General features: G+C 38.7%; 1 protein-coding gene and 1 pseudogene across 2 annotated transcripts in view; one reads left to right on the top strand and one right to left on the bottom strand.

Annotated features, from left to right (window-relative positions):
• tcof1 (treacle ribosome biogenesis factor 1) overlaps nt 1–5,971 on the bottom strand; it is a 7,589-nt gene extending 1,618 nt beyond the window's left edge. The window contains exons 1-8 of one of the 2 annotated variants that reach the window (XM_016576201.1): nt 5,722–5,971; nt 5,105–5,160; nt 4,972–5,006; nt 4,711–4,800; nt 3,585–3,646; nt 3,377–3,488; nt 1,463–2,953; nt 1,263–1,363 (exon numbers count right to left, since the gene is read on the bottom strand). In XM_016576201.1, coding sequence (XP_016431687.1) covers nt 1,263–1,363; nt 1,463–2,953; nt 3,377–3,488; nt 3,585–3,646; nt 4,711–4,800; nt 4,972–5,006; nt 5,105–5,160; nt 5,722–5,838 — 2,064 coding nt within the window. In that variant the 5' untranslated portion in view covers nt 5,839–5,971. The remainder of the gene's footprint in view (nt 1–1,262; nt 1,364–1,462; nt 2,954–3,376; nt 3,489–3,584; nt 3,647–4,710; nt 4,801–4,971; nt 5,007–5,104; nt 5,161–5,721) is intronic. The other variant, XM_016576202.1, reaches the window with a different exon arrangement.
• Nucleotides 5,972–15,072: 9,101 nt separating this feature from the next.
• LOC107758463 (arylsulfatase I-like) lies at nt 15,073–18,364 on the top strand (annotated as a pseudogene).
• The last annotated feature ends 1,021 nt before the right edge of the window (nt 18,365–19,385 follow it).

Raw genomic sequence — 19,385 nt, 5'->3', positions numbered from 1 at the left:
CTCTACTGTCACTTTTGATCAATTTAATGTGTCCTTGCTAAATATAAGTATTAATTTCTATAGCATTATGACACATTAAAGCAGTGTTTCCCAACCTTTTTTTTAGTCGCGGCACCCTTTGGAGATTTTAACAAACTTGTGGCACCCTACTAAATTAATTTTGTCACAATATTTGAATTTCTAACTTCGATGTGATAATTTGAAAAGTATAGATATTCGGTACAACAGGGAAGAACTGCAGAATATAATGTCATACAGATATTTTTAATATTATAAACATTTTTGTCCATCAATTGTGGCAATCAGTAGGCAATTGCTAATGAAGAGACCAGTTTATATGACAGATTTTAATGTAGGCTTTTATACATATGTAAACATTATTTAATTACCATTATAACTAGCTATCTCACTAATTTTTGCTCACTCAGTGTTTTTTAAATTTTACAGGGGGGTAATTTTGTTGCAGTAGCACGAGATAGCTTGATTTCAAACTTTGAATTGAATAAAAAATGACAAGTAAGCAGTCAGTAATAAAATAAGAACAAATAAAGAAATTAATAATGAAAGCACAAATAAAAAATAACGACAGGCCTTCGAATTAAATAAATTGATTTTTAGTTTTTCAGGTAGGTCTAACAGTAGGGTTAATTAAAATATTTAATTAAAATAAAATTTAATTAAAATAAAAAGTTAATAATTTAAAGGACTTTTTACACGGCACCCCTGCTCTGGACAGACGGCACCCCGGTTGGGAAACACTGGTCTAGTCGACTAGACCCGCACATCCCGCGTGACGCAGCGGACACAGAATAGCATACGCCGTTTACGTTCAGTGGATACTCTCCAAAATGGCACCAGGGCGTTTATGTATGAATCTTATGTAAACACGTCACATTAAAATGAATGCGGAGACGAATTGTTGAATGAACTCGTTATTTTTGTTTTCTTTGCGTACAAAAAGTATTCTCGTAGCTTCGTAAAATTACGGTTGAACCCCTGATGTCACATGGATTATTTTACCGATCTCCTTGCTATGTTTCTGGACCTTGATCGTGGTAATTACATTGCTGTCTATGGGAGGGTCAGAGAGCTCTCAGAATTCATCAAAAATATCTTAATTTGTGTTCCGAAGCTGAACGGAGGTCTTACGGGTTTAGAGCGACTTGAGGGTGAGTAAATAATGACAGAATTTTCATTTTTGGGTGAACTATCCCTTTAAGGAACACAATGTAAAACAGCATGCTCCGTACACCAATTTTTACCTTTTTGTGCACTACCACCTCCTCAACTGGAGCAGATACAGGAGGATCATCAGGAATTATCTCCTCTGTTTCTTCTTCTCTCTCCTTCTCTTTCTTCTTCTCTGTGCATCATTTCAGAGTGAAAGGGAACACAAGCAATCAAAAACTGAAAGATGCAGTAAAATAAAGCCACAAGCCAAGATATGCATATGATCACTCACTCTTTTTCTTCTGATTTGTTTCTACAGGAACAAATGCTTCTTCTGCTGCTGGTGGTTGAAGAGAATCTTCATTTTCTCCCTCCTTGCTCTTCTTCTTCTCTTTGTCTTTCTTGGCCTTCTTGGGCTCTGGTGTGGCCTCCTCCGGTGCTGGGACGTCACAAGCTTCTTCCCTTTTGCGTTTTTCCTTTTTGGAAGGAGTGTTTAGATCTTGACTAGAGGTTTCCTCATTTCCCAAACCATCACCATCTAGAGTTTTTGCTTGAGATTTACTACTTTTTAAGGGCGTTTCTGAAGGAACGTCATTCTGGATCTCCACAACATCAGCAGCCTTGTTTTTTCTTTTTTTCGAAAAGCTGTTTGTAGAGTCGGACTGCAGGAGATCATCATCTGACATGACCGTTTTGAGCTTCTTAATGGTCATTTCTACTTCTCCAGCAGGTTCTTCGTTGCTTTTAACTTTCTTGGCTTTAGCTTTTTTAGACGGCATTTCAGGCTCAAGTGTTTCTGAATGGCTTTTATTGTCCTTAAGTTTGGCTTTTTTAGATGAAGAGTCAGGTTTAACGGATTCTAGAGAGACATCAGCTTTCTCAGATGTCGTTTCTTGGTCAATCTCAGAAGCACCTTCGGTTTTCTTAACTTTAACCTTCTTAGAAGGCGTCTCATCAGGAACAGGCCCTACAACACTTTTAGACTTCTTGCTTTTCACTTTCTTTGATTGCGTCTCTGATTGGTCAGAGGTAGCGTCCATTGTAAGGTTGGTTTCTAGCAGCTTGCAAGCAGCTTCCTTAACCTCTTTATTATTTAAGGGACTATTGTCAGTTTCAACGTTACTAGCTTCAGATTGGCCTTTCCTTTTTTTAGCCTTTTTAGATGGAGTTTCAGTGCTGCTGGTTTCTGAGGTACCATTATCTTTCCAAACGTTTGCTATTTTAGGGGTCTCGACTTGCTCTGAAAAACTATGATCTGCTCTAAACTGAACTCTTTTAGGAGTCCTATTGGCTTGTGAATCTGACACACCAACCTCTTTAGTCCTTGTCAGTGGAGTGGCCATTTTGTCAGTTTCCAAGAGTCCATTAGTTTCATGATGTGCTTCTGGTTTATCAGTCTCATCCTGAACAGATGAGTTAGTAGTTTTACCTTTAGTTCTTTTAGGGGTCTTAACCACATCAAGACCTGAGATACTACTATTTGTCTTATTCCCAGCCTTTTTGGATGGTGTCTTAATTTCATGATCAGAAATAGCTGTAGCATCTTTGTGTTTCGACTTTTTTGAAGGAGTCTCAGATGCATCGGTCGTTACAGGAATGTCATCAGGTTTGGCACTCGCCGCCTTTGCTGGTGTATTGGACTTTGCCTTCTTGGCTGGGTTTCCCTCATTTTTAGCTCTTGCCGGCTTCTTTGTCATCTTTCCCTTTGCTGAAGACTTTGCAGGTGAGGAGACAGGAGTTTCATCCAAGATTGAGAGAACTTCCATCTTTGCTCGATCGGCATCTGGTAACAACAGACAAACTTCAATAATCATATTTCATGTTTATGTATTAATCTTATGTAAACACGTCACATCAAAATGAATGGGAAATACATATGAATACATTAACTGCCGGTCAGTTAAGACCTTTTTTTTTCATTTAAGAAATGAATACTTTTATTCAGCAAGAGCGCATTGGCATTTATAATGTTGGAAATTATTTCCATTTCAAATAAATGCTGTTTTTTTTTTTTTTTTTTTTACTTTCTATTCATCAAAGAATCCTGAAAAATGTATCACGGTTTCCACAAAAATATGAAGCAAAATCTTTCTTTTGATTTTGAAGTTAAACATGGGGTTTGTGAGATTTACCCATCTGCAGGACTACATGTAATACACTACAACCTTCAATGTGTGCTGTTATGCATTTTTACAGTTTGTCTTACCAGATAACTCGGAAAGCATTTTCCTCCACTTCTCCACATCTAAACTAGAGTCTGAATCGGAATTATTCCCTGGAGCGGCAAGGACTAAAGGAGGCACTGAATCCTTCTTTTTCTGTGGAGTGGAATTAGTGATGAATATGTCAGATGACTTGTATGGTGGCTCAGTTAAATCTGGATAAAATATCTTGGTCAGTTTTAAATCAAATACCGTAGATTTTTTTGCCAATCCTGAAGCCTTCTTGTTGCTCATAGAATTTTCTGGACAATCTACTTTCCATAAACAAAACAAACAACCAAAAATATAAATAACATATAGAAACTTTAACTGAGGGTTTAGATCACAGTTCAGCTCTATCACAACTAGGGATGTGTGTACTACATATGTAATTCTTTCACTTTAAAAGAAAATTTCACCCAAAAATGAAAATTTGCTGCAAATCTACTCACCCTCAGGCCATCCAAGATGTAGATAAGTTTGTTTCTTCATCAGATTTGCAGAAATGTAGCATTACATCACTTGCTCACCAGTGGATCCTCTGCAGTGAATGGGTGCCGTCAGAATGAGTGTCCAAACACCTGATAAAAACATCACAATAATTCACAAATAATCCACACCACTCCAGTTCATCAATTAACAGCTTGTTTCTTACAAACATGCAGCTTTTCACTTCACAAATCCCTCAACACATTTTTAACTTCAAACCGTCACTTCTGGTCAAATTACCAGTCCATAATCCATAACACTTCCTCCAGTGAAAAAGTCCAGCCCCTGTTTTCCTCTCACATCAAAATCCACCAACATATTTCTTTAGAACTGAATTGGACTGCTTTCACTATAAACAATGCTTTATCTGTGCATATTTCTCTTCTGATTAAGACAAGATTACTTTTTCACTGGAGAAAGCAATAGTATGAAGAGAGGACTGGCATTTTAGACAGAAGCACTGGTTTGAAGTTAAAAACGTGTCAATGACATATTTGTTTCATACAAACACAAAGCTTTTAACTTCACAAGATGTTAATTGATGGACTGGAGTACTTGTGGATTATTGTGATGTTTTTAATCAGCTGTTTAGACTCATTCTGACGGCACCCATTCACTGCAGAGGATCCATTGGTGAGCAAGTGATGTAATGCTACATTTCTCCAAGTCGGTTCCCATAAAGAAACAAACTCATCTGCATCTTTGATGGCCTGAGGGTGAATAAATTTTCAGCAAACTTTAAGTAAGATTGTCAGATCCGTGGCATCTCCAGATGAATGTTAGACAAAAACACTGCTCAAACACACATTACACAATATAAACATAATAATAAAATGGACAACTCACTTACCAGCAGATGGGGCTGTGACCTTAGACTTGGTTCCAGTTGAAGAGCCTGTCTTGCTCTTTGCAGGACTCTGAAGCTCAGGAGTCTGAACACCTGTGGATTTAAAGAGTTTCAGTTGGTTTCTACTAATATTAGTGATCACTCCATAGGAGTTTTGAATTGTCAGTATGATTTCCATCAAAATTATTCATGTACGGTACTCAGATTTGTCATGTGAATCTTCTGATAAATAATACTTAGTAAAACCTCAGCTGATGTACATACCAGAAGGCACAGGAGGAATATCTCCATCATCCAAGCTGAATGAATCACGTTGTAAAAAGGAAGAAACATGATAAATTTGTTTGAAACCATTTCAATGTAGCCCAGAACACGAGACACACATGCACCAAGTTACCTTGCCCACTTCTTAAAGATCTCACTCAAGGATGCTTTCACTTCTTCAGTTTCAACCTGCAATTAACAGCCACATTTCATACAAACATTACGTGCATTCAGACAATTCATATATTGTGTTGCGATGCATATCACAGTACTGAGCTCGTCTGACATCGACTCTAATAGGAAAGAAAAAAAAACACTGAACTGTTGCACTGACTGACATCAGTGTCTGTAAATCTTATTTGGTGATTACAGTATATCTGTGCACTACTATCAGTAACCACAGGACAAGGTTATTTGGCACTACATTCACGAATTAAAAACGCTCGTTTCTACCACTCAAGTTTAACGCATACGTGCAGTAAGTGCCAACTACAGTGGTAGAAATACAGCTTAAGTATTGCTTTATGGGCATCGTGTACTACTGTCACCGATAGGCAGTGAACAGATAAACACTAAATAAATTGGTGTTGGTAAATGCATCGGATTAGGTTCGATTGCTCTAAACTAAAGCAAGAGTTTGAAATGCTTTATTTTGAATTCTCATGTTTCAAAATGAATGCAATAATACATACTCTTGACCTACAATCATGCACTTGCTCTCTCAACAAAAAAGAATAAACATAACTGCACCTGGGGTGCGTGCTTTCTCAGCACGTTGGCTGCTTTCTTATAGCCGTTGTCCTTTAAATGGTGATATATTAAATTGATCAGCTCGTCCTGCGAGGCGTCTGTAATATTTGAGGTCATGTTTGTGACGGGGATGAATTAAAAACGGGTGTGCGCGAAACTTAGGTAAAACTTTGCTGCATGTTTCTATTTCCGCTTCGTTCGCGCAGCAGCGACACGCGCACTTCTTCTTCTGCTCCTTCTTCTTCTTCTTCTTCTTGTACGATTTTATGGCGGTTGACAAGCCAACTTATGGTGTATTACCGCCACCAACTGGACTGGAGTGTTCTGCTCCTTCTTCTTCTTCGTTGGAGTTTAGCTGATTCTTGAACTCTTGCCTTTCTTGTATATATTTCTTACATGATATAAAGATGTGCTTAATTGATTCCTCCTCCTGACATTCATCACATAGTCCTGTCGGGTGTTTTCCTATAACATGAAGAGTTTTGTTTAGCTTGCAATGTCCAATCCTCAGTCTATTTCGCGCACATCTAAACTCTGACCCCTGAACTCTCCACTGCTCGCACAGCATCGTGGGAAATGAAGTTTTTTAAGGCGTGATCCTTTTTCTTAGCAAACTGAGGGATTCTTATACTGGATTATAATAATAAAATATGTACAGGATTATAATGATAATATATACAGGATGTATGTGTGTATATATATATATATATATACAGGGACATCTAAAAAAAATAATATCATGAAAAAGGTCAATATTTTTTGTCACTCATTTCAGAAAGTGAAACCCATATATTATATAGATTCATTACACAGAGTGAAATATTTCAAGCCTTTATTTCTTGAAATTTAGATGATTATGGCTTACAGATAATGAAAACCCAAAATTCAGTGTCTCAGAAAATTAGAATATTACATAAGATCAATATACTGGAAAGTCATGGTGTCACACCCTAATCAGCTAATTACCTCAAAACCCCTGCAAAGGTTTCCTAAGCCTTTAAATGGTCTCTCAGTCTGGGTCAGGAGGCTACACAATCATGGGGAAGACTGCTGACTTGACAGATGTCCAGAAGACAGTCATTGACACCCTCCACAAGGAGGGTAAGCCACAAAAGTTCATTGCTAAAGAAGCTGGTTGTTCACAGAGTGCTGTATCCAAGCATATTCATAGAAAGTTGAGTAGAAGGAAAAAGTGTGGTAGGAAAAGTTGATATCAATTATATATGAACTGAAGAACTAAACGTATCATAAATCATAATGCAGTGTGAGCTGTTATATTTATTTTTTAAATACTTCTTGCCATTTTTATGGAGAGTAATGATACACTGACCACTAGGCCACAACTCAGCTTGCAACTTTAACTGTATGCAATTTGATATTATTCAATATATTAAGAGACCAAGAAGTACTAAGATGTCTGAGAGACATCACAACCAATGCAGATATTGTGGTCTGGTTTGAACATGTTACCCGAGCAGTTCACTGGGGTCAGGATCCTTGTCTGATTTCAAAATCAGCAGAGTCAGCCTGTCACATCAGGAAAAAACATCTCTGTGTAAGTGTAAAACCACAAACGACCGCTGCTCCGACCAATCAAATCCAGACATCCAAACTCGCCAGTGTGGTGAAATGAGTGTGAGCAGGTGTGTTTGGAGTAGGGTTTGAGCTGTGGAGTGTGTGTGTGTGAATATGTTTATTTTAGGGCGATGCAGCCCACTTGTGTTTACATGTTACTCTAAAGAGGATTCAGGGTGGGAAGAACAAACTCAGATACACCCGAAACACAACAGCAGTTTCAAACTTTGATGACTATGATAAAACTGATAATTACCTATAACATTTGGCTCTGTTTGCATGATTAATGAAGGAGAAACTCTTCACTAGCTCTTCGGGGGGTGATGGTAAGCAGTTCAGATCAGCTGGCAGGAGGATTGGGGTAACTAGCTTTCACAGAACTCCATTCATGAGTGTCTGAGGAAAAAAAGAGTTTGTAAATGGTTTAGCTAGGGGGTCAGGGTTTGGCTGGTTCCTCTGCAGTTATCGTCTGCTGGTAGATGCTGTAACTACACAATTATATGTGCATAAAATGTTTCTCTCTTGACAGGCGTTCAACAGTCATGGCATATTCTGACCAAGAAGGTCTAGACCAGTGTTTCTCAACCCTGGTCCTGAGCGCCCCCCAACACTGCACATTTTGTATGTCTCCCTTATCTGACACCCATTTCAGTTCCTGGAGTTTCTTTTAATGAGCTAATGAGTTGAATCAGGTGTGTTTGGTTAGGGAGACACACAAAATGTGCAGTGCTGGGGGGCGCCCAGGACCAGGGTTGAGAAACACTGGTCTAGACTATAATACCTGGAGAAGGACCACAGAACTTTCTAACCTGAGCCGTGAATGTCTCTAGATGTCATTCCATTTTCAACAACAACATGCACCCAACTAGCAATCTTGGAAACTATGAATGAACACATTTCATTACACCAAATACACAAAATAATGTTCTTTTTAGCAGCATCATATGACCCCTTTAATTTTTATATTAATTATCAATATTACGTAAATTTCAGAAAACCAATGTCATGATTTTAAGACCCCTCCACAATTAAATACTAGCAATATATGTGTTGCTTCCAAAAAATTTTTTCTCTGAATTTTAAATGACTGCAATGGAGAAACAGACTTTTTAAGTTCATACATCCTTTTTATATATATATACTGTATGTGTGCAGTATATATATAAATGCATGTGTGTGTGTGTATGACCAGTCATGGTCTAGCTTTGTCATCACATTACATTTAAAATAAAAATATAGTTGCTAATATATATATTACAATTTAACTTTTCTTTTTTAATATATATAACACACACATATATATATATATATATATATTAAAAAAGAAAAGTTAAATTGTGATTTCACATTATTCGTTTTTTACTGTACTTTAAATGCAGCCTTAGTGAACAGACGTCATTCAAAAAATAATTATATATATTAATAGTTTCTCCTATATTGTTGCATGTTTCACTGAGCTGTCTGTAAGCTCTGCTTGTGTGAGAGTGTGCTGTAAACGCCGGTTTCATCCAAAAACAAGATTCAATTTCCCCAGGATATAAAATGAACACACATTCCACAAATGTAGCTGTTCAGAGGTCTGCCCACCCCTTACATCCCTCTCTTTGACAACTACCCTCTGCTGAAAACTGCTTAACAGCCGCCCCACTTTTCACTACTGGCCCCTCTCGAACTATAACAACTTGGCTGTTTACCTTCTGTATGAAAACAGATATGTGATCACATTTATGTCATTTATGCACACACACAAAAAAAACACTCTCAGGACTGGATGACATTAGATCCACACCCTCCCAAGGTCTTTAGAAATTGTGTAATACTCCTGACCAGACTGAGAATATAGATTATAAAAGCAGAACCAAAGGACTGGACTCAAACCATCATGTTTCAGAAACTGCTCAAAGTAGGAAATAAAATTCATTTCCAAATTAGAGTTAAAAAAGCCCTCTCTGAACAGACTGTATGTAAATATGAGAACCTGAGATCCTTGGAAAGCTTGAAAATTAAAAGTGTGCCATTTTACTGGAAGTGGGAGGTGATTAAATTGAGTCAGTGTTAATATGAGGGGCAGGGTTTTTAATAACACTCTCGCAACGCCAAATTCAACATCTCCTCAGTCTCTGCTGGCTTCTTTTCTAATTATTTCCTTTCATCTTCTCACTTTCTCTCAGGCCATAAAAGAAAAAAAGGATCAGATTTGGAGGTACAAAGGAGTATGTTCAGAGGCGACAATAACAGCAGCTGAAGTACATTCACTCTGTGACATCATAACCGTATAATCCCAATACATACTTTTATACGCAGCCATTATAAAACAGGTTTCACAACAACAATCTGTTAACCACTAAGAGGTTGTGATATATTGTATATCAATCATTCTTCCACTAGTGCTGACATAAATAAAGGTTAATAATTGGTCTCTGTGCAGTGATATACAAATTTTAGGGCTGTATTTTAATGCGACTGGATTTTTTTGACCAATCACCATCCAGTGACTAGAAATTATATATAGTTTCCATAGTATGTGTAAAGACACACATTTTTTCAGTTAATAAGACAAATTTGCATGTGCCTCTCAACGCACGCACATTCTGACCATGTTCATGTAATAAAAGCCTCTAGGATTTACCCACATATTAATCCCTTCTTTAGTTTATTGTGGCATTGCTTTACTGATATCTACTGTGCGCTAGAGTAAATAAATTAATGTTACAATGTAAATTCGGACTTTTCTACCTGCGAAAGAACGTTGACCTTAACAACTAAATAGGACATGACAAATTTAGACTGACATCACACACAACCTACTGATTATTGATGATTATTTCTCATGAACAAATATACTGTCTGATGTTTGCATATACGTGCATACGAATGTACCATTATGACATCCTTCATGAATAAATATGACGTCTGATGTTTGTACCGCATATGCAGATATAGTTTCAGATAGCAATGAAGCAACTAACACAGACAAACAGTGCATGTTGATATGGTCGAGAGTTCCGTTTAAAGGGGACATAACACACACAGTTTCTGCCAATCTCATGTTAATCTTGAGTATACCTATATAGTAGTATTGCATCCTTCATATCTCCGAAGAGTCTTTCGTTTTATCAGATTTATAAAAGAAAGATACAGCTTTATGATTCGGTCCGAAAACAGTCAAGCTCCTGGAGGCGTGCCGTGGGCGGAGCTAAAGAGTCATGAGCACTGCACCAATTGCCAACAAAACACAGAAATTTGATGTAGTTTTTCTCTGTTCCAGCTCATGACTGGGATCTTTTATCGCTGGGACTGCTCCGTCTTTCAGTATCAAACGATGTGCAAATCCAGCGTCGAGCTGGGCCTTGTTTATAAAACATTTGTCACCGAAATGCCCAAAACAAACACTTGCGAAACTCCGTTGCTGTCCCGGAAAAACAAATTGCATCCACTGTTCACGTAACGCCGGGTTCTTTGGAAGCTGAACAAGGTTATCTTTCCCTCACATCCAAAAACACACTTCTTTGGAGACATTCTTCTCGAGCAAGTCCTGTGCAGCACTGCCAATGTCTTCTGTAACCTGAATAAAGTTAATACTCTGCAATACTCCGTCATACGTTCAAATAGTTTTTTTGAATCTTTGGCCATGTTTAGCATGAGAATCCAACTCTTTAACAGTGTAAATAACTCAGAATGTATGAAATAGCATTAGACCCCGCCCCCCCCTTAATGACTCTTGGCCTCATACGCCTTCCATAGTTTTGAAGCGCTTGAAACGCCACACGCTGGTGACGCCTGCTGGTATACACAACTGAAACGTGCATAAAAACACATTTTAAAAATAAAAAACAAATTAAAATGTTTTATTGAAACTGTAATCTATTAAATGTAATTAATAAATCAATCAAATACCATTAAATATTAAGTGTTAATAAATTAACAATTTGTATGCAGAGCTTGGTTAATCAGGCCAGTAAGAGACTATTAACTACAAATCTTACTTTTTATTATACAAATGTGTCATTAAAATGTCTACAAATGTATAAAACTGAGATTAGGTAAAAACCTGGTAAATAAAAACAAAAAAACATAGACACTGGTTCAGGAGTTCGCTAGCGGCAAACATGAACCTTATGACGTAACGAAGCCTCTTGACTGAAATCACATGACATTTTCGCGGTTTGATACGCGCTCAGCTTGAAATAAACGACTCCTAAAGGTTTCGAAGCTACACAAAGCAGCGTTTGGAAAGCACCTACCACTACTTTTCATCCACTTGGAATAAAATAGAGCCTGATTGCTGGAAGCTCCTAATGAAGGCAGTGAGGCTGATTAGACACAAACGGTTGGACAAGAAATTAATTTAGCGATCAAAAATCTTTATAACAATAATAAACAGTCAGAACATGACATGTATTCAAAAGACAATTCCACTAGCTGCAATAAAATAACTTGTCTTGTCGACAACATCTTTTCTTTTAAAAGAAGTAAACAAAATCGTCTTCTACTTACCCTTAGCTCGTGTAGTCGACAGCGACACCTAGCGGTTTGGCTGTATACTCGCAGAGAAAATTTTATTTAAAAAACACTCACAATAAGCCACAAGTGCCTGTAAAGAATAACCAAATTAGATTGAAAAAATGTTTGTTATAATTTTTTTAGATTTGTTATGTCTTCATTCATCCCAGAGCAATCACTGAGTCAATGTGACCAGGTGACTGTGACCAGAGGAATTTGGAAGAGGTGCCCACAAAGGCCAGATTTTTAAAATATCTCACTTTTTAAATATCAGACATAATATTTAGTAGATTTATGAGCAGTTGTTCTATTAATAGACAGATCTAAAAGCACTTGTGTACATTTGTTCTGCAAAGTCAACATTAAAGATAGTAACAGCTTGGCAGCAACTCAGAATGTAGAGGTTTGAGCTAAAACTGACATCAGAGAAATTTAAGGTGGATTTGCTGTTGTTGTTTTGGGGGAAATTAATGTGTACTCACTCATGTAAGATATTTTCAAGAGAGAAAACTTGGATCACTCTTATAAAGTATATTTCTTGGCACTGCACTGTAATTGTTTTTTTTTACTTTAATCAGTTGTATTCAATTTCATTTTAATTGTATAAATTCAAATATAAAACTCTGCAGTGAATGGGTGCCGTCAGAATGAGAGTCCAAACAGCTGATAAAAACATCACAATAATCCACAAGTAATTCACACAACTCCTTCAGTGAACATCTTATAGTGAAAAGTGAAAAGCTGCGTGTTTGTAAGATACAAATCAATTATTAAGACATTTTTAAATTAAAACCTTTGCTTCTGGCCATAATACGAGTCCATAATAATAACTCTTTCTCCATGCATTGGTGAGCAAGTAATATAATGCTATATTTCTCTAAAACTGTTCCCATGAAGAACCAAACTCTTCTACATCTTGGATGGACGCATTTGAGGATGGATACATTTTCAGCAATTTGTCATTTTTGGGTGAACTATTCCTTTAATTATGACTCATTAATGACCAGTCCTGCTGATTCAAGCAGATTCTTATCAACATTTTAGTTTCATCTTTTTAAAAGCAAATTCCTTGTGCTTTACATCAAATTTTGAATATTCAATATCCACAATAAAACATCAAAACATCTTTAATCATTAACATTTTCTCAATATCCTATTGTTTGACTTTTTTTATTGAGAACACAATTCTAAAAATGAATAATTTGACACATGGGGCATGTTGATTTCCTCTCAATATGACGTGATAGTTGGGCTGGAGCATTCTGGCATTCATACAACAGCTTTTTAGCATTTATTTTACAAAGAAGGTTGAAGAATATGTTGACACCAGTGCTAAACGGACACAGATGTGAGCAGAAACGTATGTTTCTCTTTCAGATCTTATCAGCTGAGTGTGTGTGGCTTCAGGTGATGTACACACAGTGAATCCAGAGAGCGCCAGCTCATATATAATAACAACGCTCAAAGTCCCAATAAGGGGCCGTTCACATATCGCGTCTTTTGCGCGCTCAAGTTCGTTATTTCAAATGTAGCCGCGCGGCAGGCGCGCTCATAATGGAAGCGACGCGGTCGCGACGCGCACGCGGTGCGACGCGCTCATTTTTTCCAGGCGCTTCCGCGCCGCATCGAGATAAAAACATTTCAACTTTTCAGAATGCCGCAAGCGCACCGCGGGTCATGTGACAAGAACCAACCAATCAGCTTCATCCTTTCCCGTAACAACATTGAAATCTCAGTCAAGATGAAGGAACAGCTGATCATAGCTGTACAGGGATAGCCATTTTTAAATAAATTTAGTAGCAGAGCTACTACAAGCGATTTTTAGTGCTGCAAATACATTGACCCTTTGCTGAAACTCCCGAGTCTTCATGGAGAGCGGAGGTCATGGTTGCTTAGCAACGGCAGACGCCTCCGGAGCGCAAGCGCCCAAACGCTTTGGGAAAAAAGCAGAAAGCGGCGCGCCTAGCGTTTTCCACGCGTTTTTAGGCGCGATATGTGAACGGCCCCTAAAAGAGCTCTTGTGCGCACAAATGCTGTCTCTGTTCAAGCACGGTTTGTACCCCTGGTCCCCCTAAATTCTCCTACGGCATGTTTTAATAGCAGGGATCCTTTGGGGCCTCAGCTTGTGTTTGGAGATTAATAAAAAAAACATGGACCAAATGAATAACAGCAAATCTAAAGACTGTCGTCCATTTATTGAGCAGGTTGTAAAAAAAAAACAGGTTAAACAGGTTGTAAAAATGATCGTACTTCCTATACAACCGTCCGTAGCCAGGTCATAATATGTCTACCACGATGATAAAACAATAATATAAATCAAGAGTCATGTGCAAATGGCTCCAAACCACAGATGAAAGACACTGGCGTAATGCATTTGTTTCATAGGCTATTCGTTTAAACCAGGGGCGTAGCCATCATTTCAGAAGTGAGGGGGACAGAAATGTTATATATATACAAAAAAAACAAACAAACAAAAGTGGGGGGGGGACACGTCCCCCGCGTAATCTACGCCCCTGGTTTAAACAATGGCAAGACATCACACACTGAGAGAGAAGACATCTCTCTTGAATACGTCTCTTTGCACTTAAGGGCTGGTGAGGACTCAATCCTAGAAAGCAGAAAAAACTGAACCATGGCCGTGTGTCAAAACCTAGTGAGCTGCTTACTTAGGAATGTCACAAAACACAAATAAAAAGATTTGGAGAAGAAATGTCATGTACAACATTTTTGGGCATCAGAGACCGGTTTATAAACTGAGGGGACGGATTGCAAAAACGTCGCCACGGATTGTTTTTTTTTCTCCTACAGGTGACTTCCCGGGCTCCGTACAAATGCAATAATAATAATAAAAAAAGATAATGAAATACTGAAAAAATGCTATGGTAATTGTTTAACGTTGAATTCCCTTACTTTATGGTGTAATACGAAAAGCCTGTAAAAATACATATTGATTTTTCACAGGTGTTTTATTTTGAATTACGGATTGTGTTTTAGGTTTGAAGGAAATGTCCTTAAACTTAACAGATTTGTACTGGTAATTTTCTGCCAGGGATATTATGTTTGTCCACTGACTTTTTTTTTCACAGTGTAATTTCACAGTAAAATACTGTCAAAAATGCAGTATTTAGATGTGAAAAACAACGCTTTATCTTATAATTTAACTTATTTAAAAAATGACATTCCCAGAATCCTCTGCATGACAGCTCACGTTTGATGGTAATGTCTTAAGTAGTTAGCTCACTAGGTCTCAAGACATTTTTGGCCACTTTAGGCGCGTGCAGCATTTTTGGGCGCTCTAGGCAGGCAGTTCACTAGTTTTGAGCCACAGCCAGACCCCTCACCGCGCGCACACACATCGCGCTGCCTCCTCACGCAAACTTTACGCTCTTCGCTGCAGTTCAGACGATCATTCATGATTTTTTCCCTCACTCACAGTGGCTTGCACGCGTTGCCATGACAGCACCGTCTCTAACGGCGCTCTCCGTGATGAGTTTGCTCAGTCTGGGCTATTTGTCCCAGGACTGGACGAGTCCGAACCAGGTCGAGCAGCCGAACCATCCGCGTCCGCACATTATCTTCATCATGACAGATGATCAGGGCTTCAACGACATCGGCTACCACAACAGAGACATCCACACCCCGACACTGGACAAACTGGCAGCGGAAGGAGTGAAGCTGGAGAACTACTACATCCAGCCCATCTGCACTCCATCCCGCAGTCAGTTCATCACTGGCAGGTAATTCACTCACTCACTCACTCGCTTCAACCAGCTGTTTGCACCATGATTGTGGACGTTTACTTGGTATTTTTGTCACATAAATATGGTAATGAGTGGTAAATAATATCAAAGCACCATGGCATTGCCATCACTGTACCACGTTTTTTAAGGGTGATATTGTTACAATAAAGCGATTTACATTGTCAGAATCATTTAAGGCAGTGGTTCCAGGTGGCGGGGGCCCACTAGGGGGCCTCAAGATGACTTAAAATGATGTGATTTGTACAGACCTGGAAAAGTCATGTAAATTCATAAAACTTATAAACCTGTGGGCATTTTTATACTTTTTTATGCCAAGTTATGCCAAGCTCTAAAATATTTGATCAGAAACAGTGTGAAAAATGATTTTAAAAATTCTTATCGGGTAAATCAGTAACAACTGGAAAAGTCATGGGGCCTTTGAATGTTGTCGTGGACAATGTGGGGCCTTGGAGTGAAAAAAGATCCAGTGATTTAAGTAAACTATTAATCGTTTAAAAATAGGGTAATTTTCATCAACAATATTATATTTGGTCAAACACACAGTATATACTAATACAAATGATTAGTATTCAGACCAATTTGTGTATCAGTTTGAGTGATTCTTGAACACAACTGACTTCATTCTAACATCACTCTTATTTGTGAGCAAGTTCTGCTCTACAAAAGAACAATATTTTTATCCAATAAATATTTTATGGTAGAACATAACTTGAAGAACTTATTTAATTAAGTTTATATGTACACCAAATCAAATTTATATGTACACCACTTTTCGCAAAACACATTGTTTTAAAGCAGCTTCACAGAAAATTGTGATAAAACTAATGTTCAGGTTAGGTTCAAAGTTTATTTAATAGCACATTTCATACAATTCAAAGTGCTGAACATGAAAATAATTTCCCTGACATTTTCAGGTTATGCACAAAGTAAATAAATCAGTTATGTGGAGTCCTGATGTCTATGGCAATACAGTGTGTGAAATAAATCAATCAATCCATGTCTGTGCTTGTGACGAGATGTGTTTGTGAGTTCTGATCCATTTATATTCCTTTCCCTTTCCGCTCTAGATATCAGATCCATACCGGTCTCCAGCACTCGATAATCCGCTCTCGGCAGCCCAGCTGTTTGCCCTTTGACCTCCGGACGTTGCCGCAGCGGCTGCAGGAGGCGGGATACGCCACGCACATGGTGGGCAAATGGCACCTGGGCTTCTACAAGCGCGATTGCCTGCCGACCCGCCACGGATTCCACACGTACTTCGGCTCCCTGACAGGCAGTGTGGATTATTACACCTACAAGTCGTGGGACGGGCCTGGAATTTGCGGGTACGACCTCCACGAGGGTGAGCGTGAGGCATGGGGTCAGGGAGGGCGTTATTCCACACATTTGTACGCGCAAAGTGTCCGAAAAATCCTTGCTGCTCACGATCCTTCATCCCAGCCTCTTTTCATTTTCCTCTCTTTCCAAGCCGTGCACACGCCATTGCAGTCACCAAGGGAATACGTCTATCCGTATCGACAAATGGGAAATGTGTTTCGCCGGAAATACGCGGGGATGGTTTCGGCTGTAGATCAGGCGGTAAGGAACGTGACGTACGCGCTCCGAAAGTATGGCTACTATAAGAACAGTGTCATTATCTTTTCTACAGATAACGGTGGACAGCCGCTCTTTGGTGGGAGCAATTGGCCTTTACGGGGAAAAAAGGGAACGTATTGGGAAGGAGGCGTCCGTGGCATTGGATTCGTCCCTTAGTCCGTTGTTGAGACGCAGGAAGAGAGTTAGCCAAGCTCTGGTTCACATCACCGACTGGTACCCAATGCTAGTGGGATTCGCAGGAAGGAACGTTTCCCGGATGGACGGGCTTGACGGATATGACATGTGGGAAACCATTAGTAATGGGAAAGAGTCTCCACGTTTGGAGATCCTTCATAATATCGATCCTCTCTACAACCCTGCCTGGCACGGATCTTTAAAAAATGGATATGGGATCTGGAATACGGCCATACAGGCAGCGGTTCGAGTTGGAGACTGGAAGCTCTTGACAGGAAATTCTGGATATGGAGATGCTGGGAAACTTTCCGGAATCTTGGTGGAATTTGGAACGCCACGCGGAAGCGAAGAAATCCTTGTGGCTCTTCAATGTGGCGGACGATCCGTATGAGCGTTACGATCTTGCAGAGCGCCGGCCAGATGTGGTCAAGCAGCTGCTGGCCCGGTTAGCGTTCTACAACCGGACTGCCGTTCCTGTGCGCTACCCTTCGGAGGATCCTAGAGCCGATCCAAGACGCAACGGAGGGGCTTGGGGTCCTTGGGAAGGAGATGAAGAAAACTGGGAGGCGTTTTATCTTAGAAAGAGAAAAGTCAAGAAGCAAAAGCGCAAGTTCTGCAAAATGAAGTCATTTTTTAGAAGACTTAACATTCGAATGATGTCAAACAGGATTTGAACAAACACGTCCTACATGAACTGAAAATTACAAATGCTGCTGACAGTAACACATTATCATTTTAGGGACTTTGATTATGAATTTGCCTGGTATGGAGTCACTAATTTGAATTTGAGTCCCATGATCACATTCACTGAAGCATGTGTTTCTGCTTACTTTTTTTGACCATCCACATCATTTCTTTGAGCAGATTTTGACCCCTGCGGTTTTCTGATAATGTGACCTCGAACCCCTGTGCAATGAATGTTGAAGGAATCAGTGAATGGATTTTGTATCCTCTCTGATCTGGTGTGCAGTGTTTGCACCTCATATTTATATAAAATACCTGCTAGGAGACTAAAATGAATCTGTTAAGTTGTTTTGAGCATGTATGTGACTGTTTATGTTTGTTTGCTACCTGATTCTACCTATTCTGGATACAAAAACTCACAGTGTTTTGCATAAATAAAATTAACGTTTTCAAAAGACTCAGATTCTCTTGTTCTGAGATTATTGTAATTTCCAGTGGACTGATTGCCCTCTAGTGGACACCTGAGATTTCTTTATTTTGACTACTAGTGGACAAATTAAAGTGTCTGTACATTTGCTAAGCTTGCTAAGCTATAGCTGATTTCTTGATATATTTTTTTAACATATGCAAAGCATATCGCCTGTTTACCTATAAAAAACACTGGTTAGGGGCCTTCTGGGACTGCACTATAGCTGCACACAGAGACAGTATAAAGGGCTGCTTGTTAAGTGTGTGTCTTTCAGAGAAATGGGCCTCTCAGAGGAGGGCGCCAGACTCTGAACTGAGAGACTTCTGATTCTTAACAGCTTCATTTTATTGAGATGCCTACTGTACTGGTTTGACTCCTGACCATATAGAAATTCTTTAAAAATTAAGATTTTTTTTTGTTTAAGTTGAGAGTTTATTCAAGCTGTAAAACTATTAATATAAATATTTTGCAGCATAGGGTGAAGTCATTATGTACATTAACGATTTGCCAAAACTACTGTATATAAGTGGCACTCTGTTGTGCGGCAGGATTTTGAACAGCCTTTATTATTAGAATATTTTCCCCCATATCTATATTTATCACAATATTCATTTACCATTACCATGTTTCTTAGACCTTGAGAATTAATGTTTAATTTGCCCCATGAAATCCCTGAAATGGTTCTTTGTGTTAGAGTTTAGGGTTCTGTAACTATCTGTAACTGTCAAATGATTATTGATTTTGGAGCTCAACCAAACTATAGTCTGTCAACACACTCTCAACAGGTAAATTATTTAATTCTTAAAATGTCTATACATTTTTAATTTTCAAATTGTATCTGGATTTCTACCAATTATGTATTTTCTCTATGTTGTTTTTTATTTTTAACAGAACACCTCTAA

Source organism: Sinocyclocheilus rhinocerous, unplaced genomic scaffold, assembly GCF_001515625.1.
Source record: "Sinocyclocheilus rhinocerous isolate Xijiao unplaced genomic scaffold, SAMN03320098_v1.1 scaffold4219, whole genome shotgun sequence".
NCBI lineage: Eukaryota > Metazoa > Chordata > Actinopteri > Cypriniformes > Cyprinidae > Sinocyclocheilus > Sinocyclocheilus rhinocerous.
Note: the sequence above shows the minus strand (reverse complement) of the source record. Positions and strands in the feature narration are given on the sequence as shown.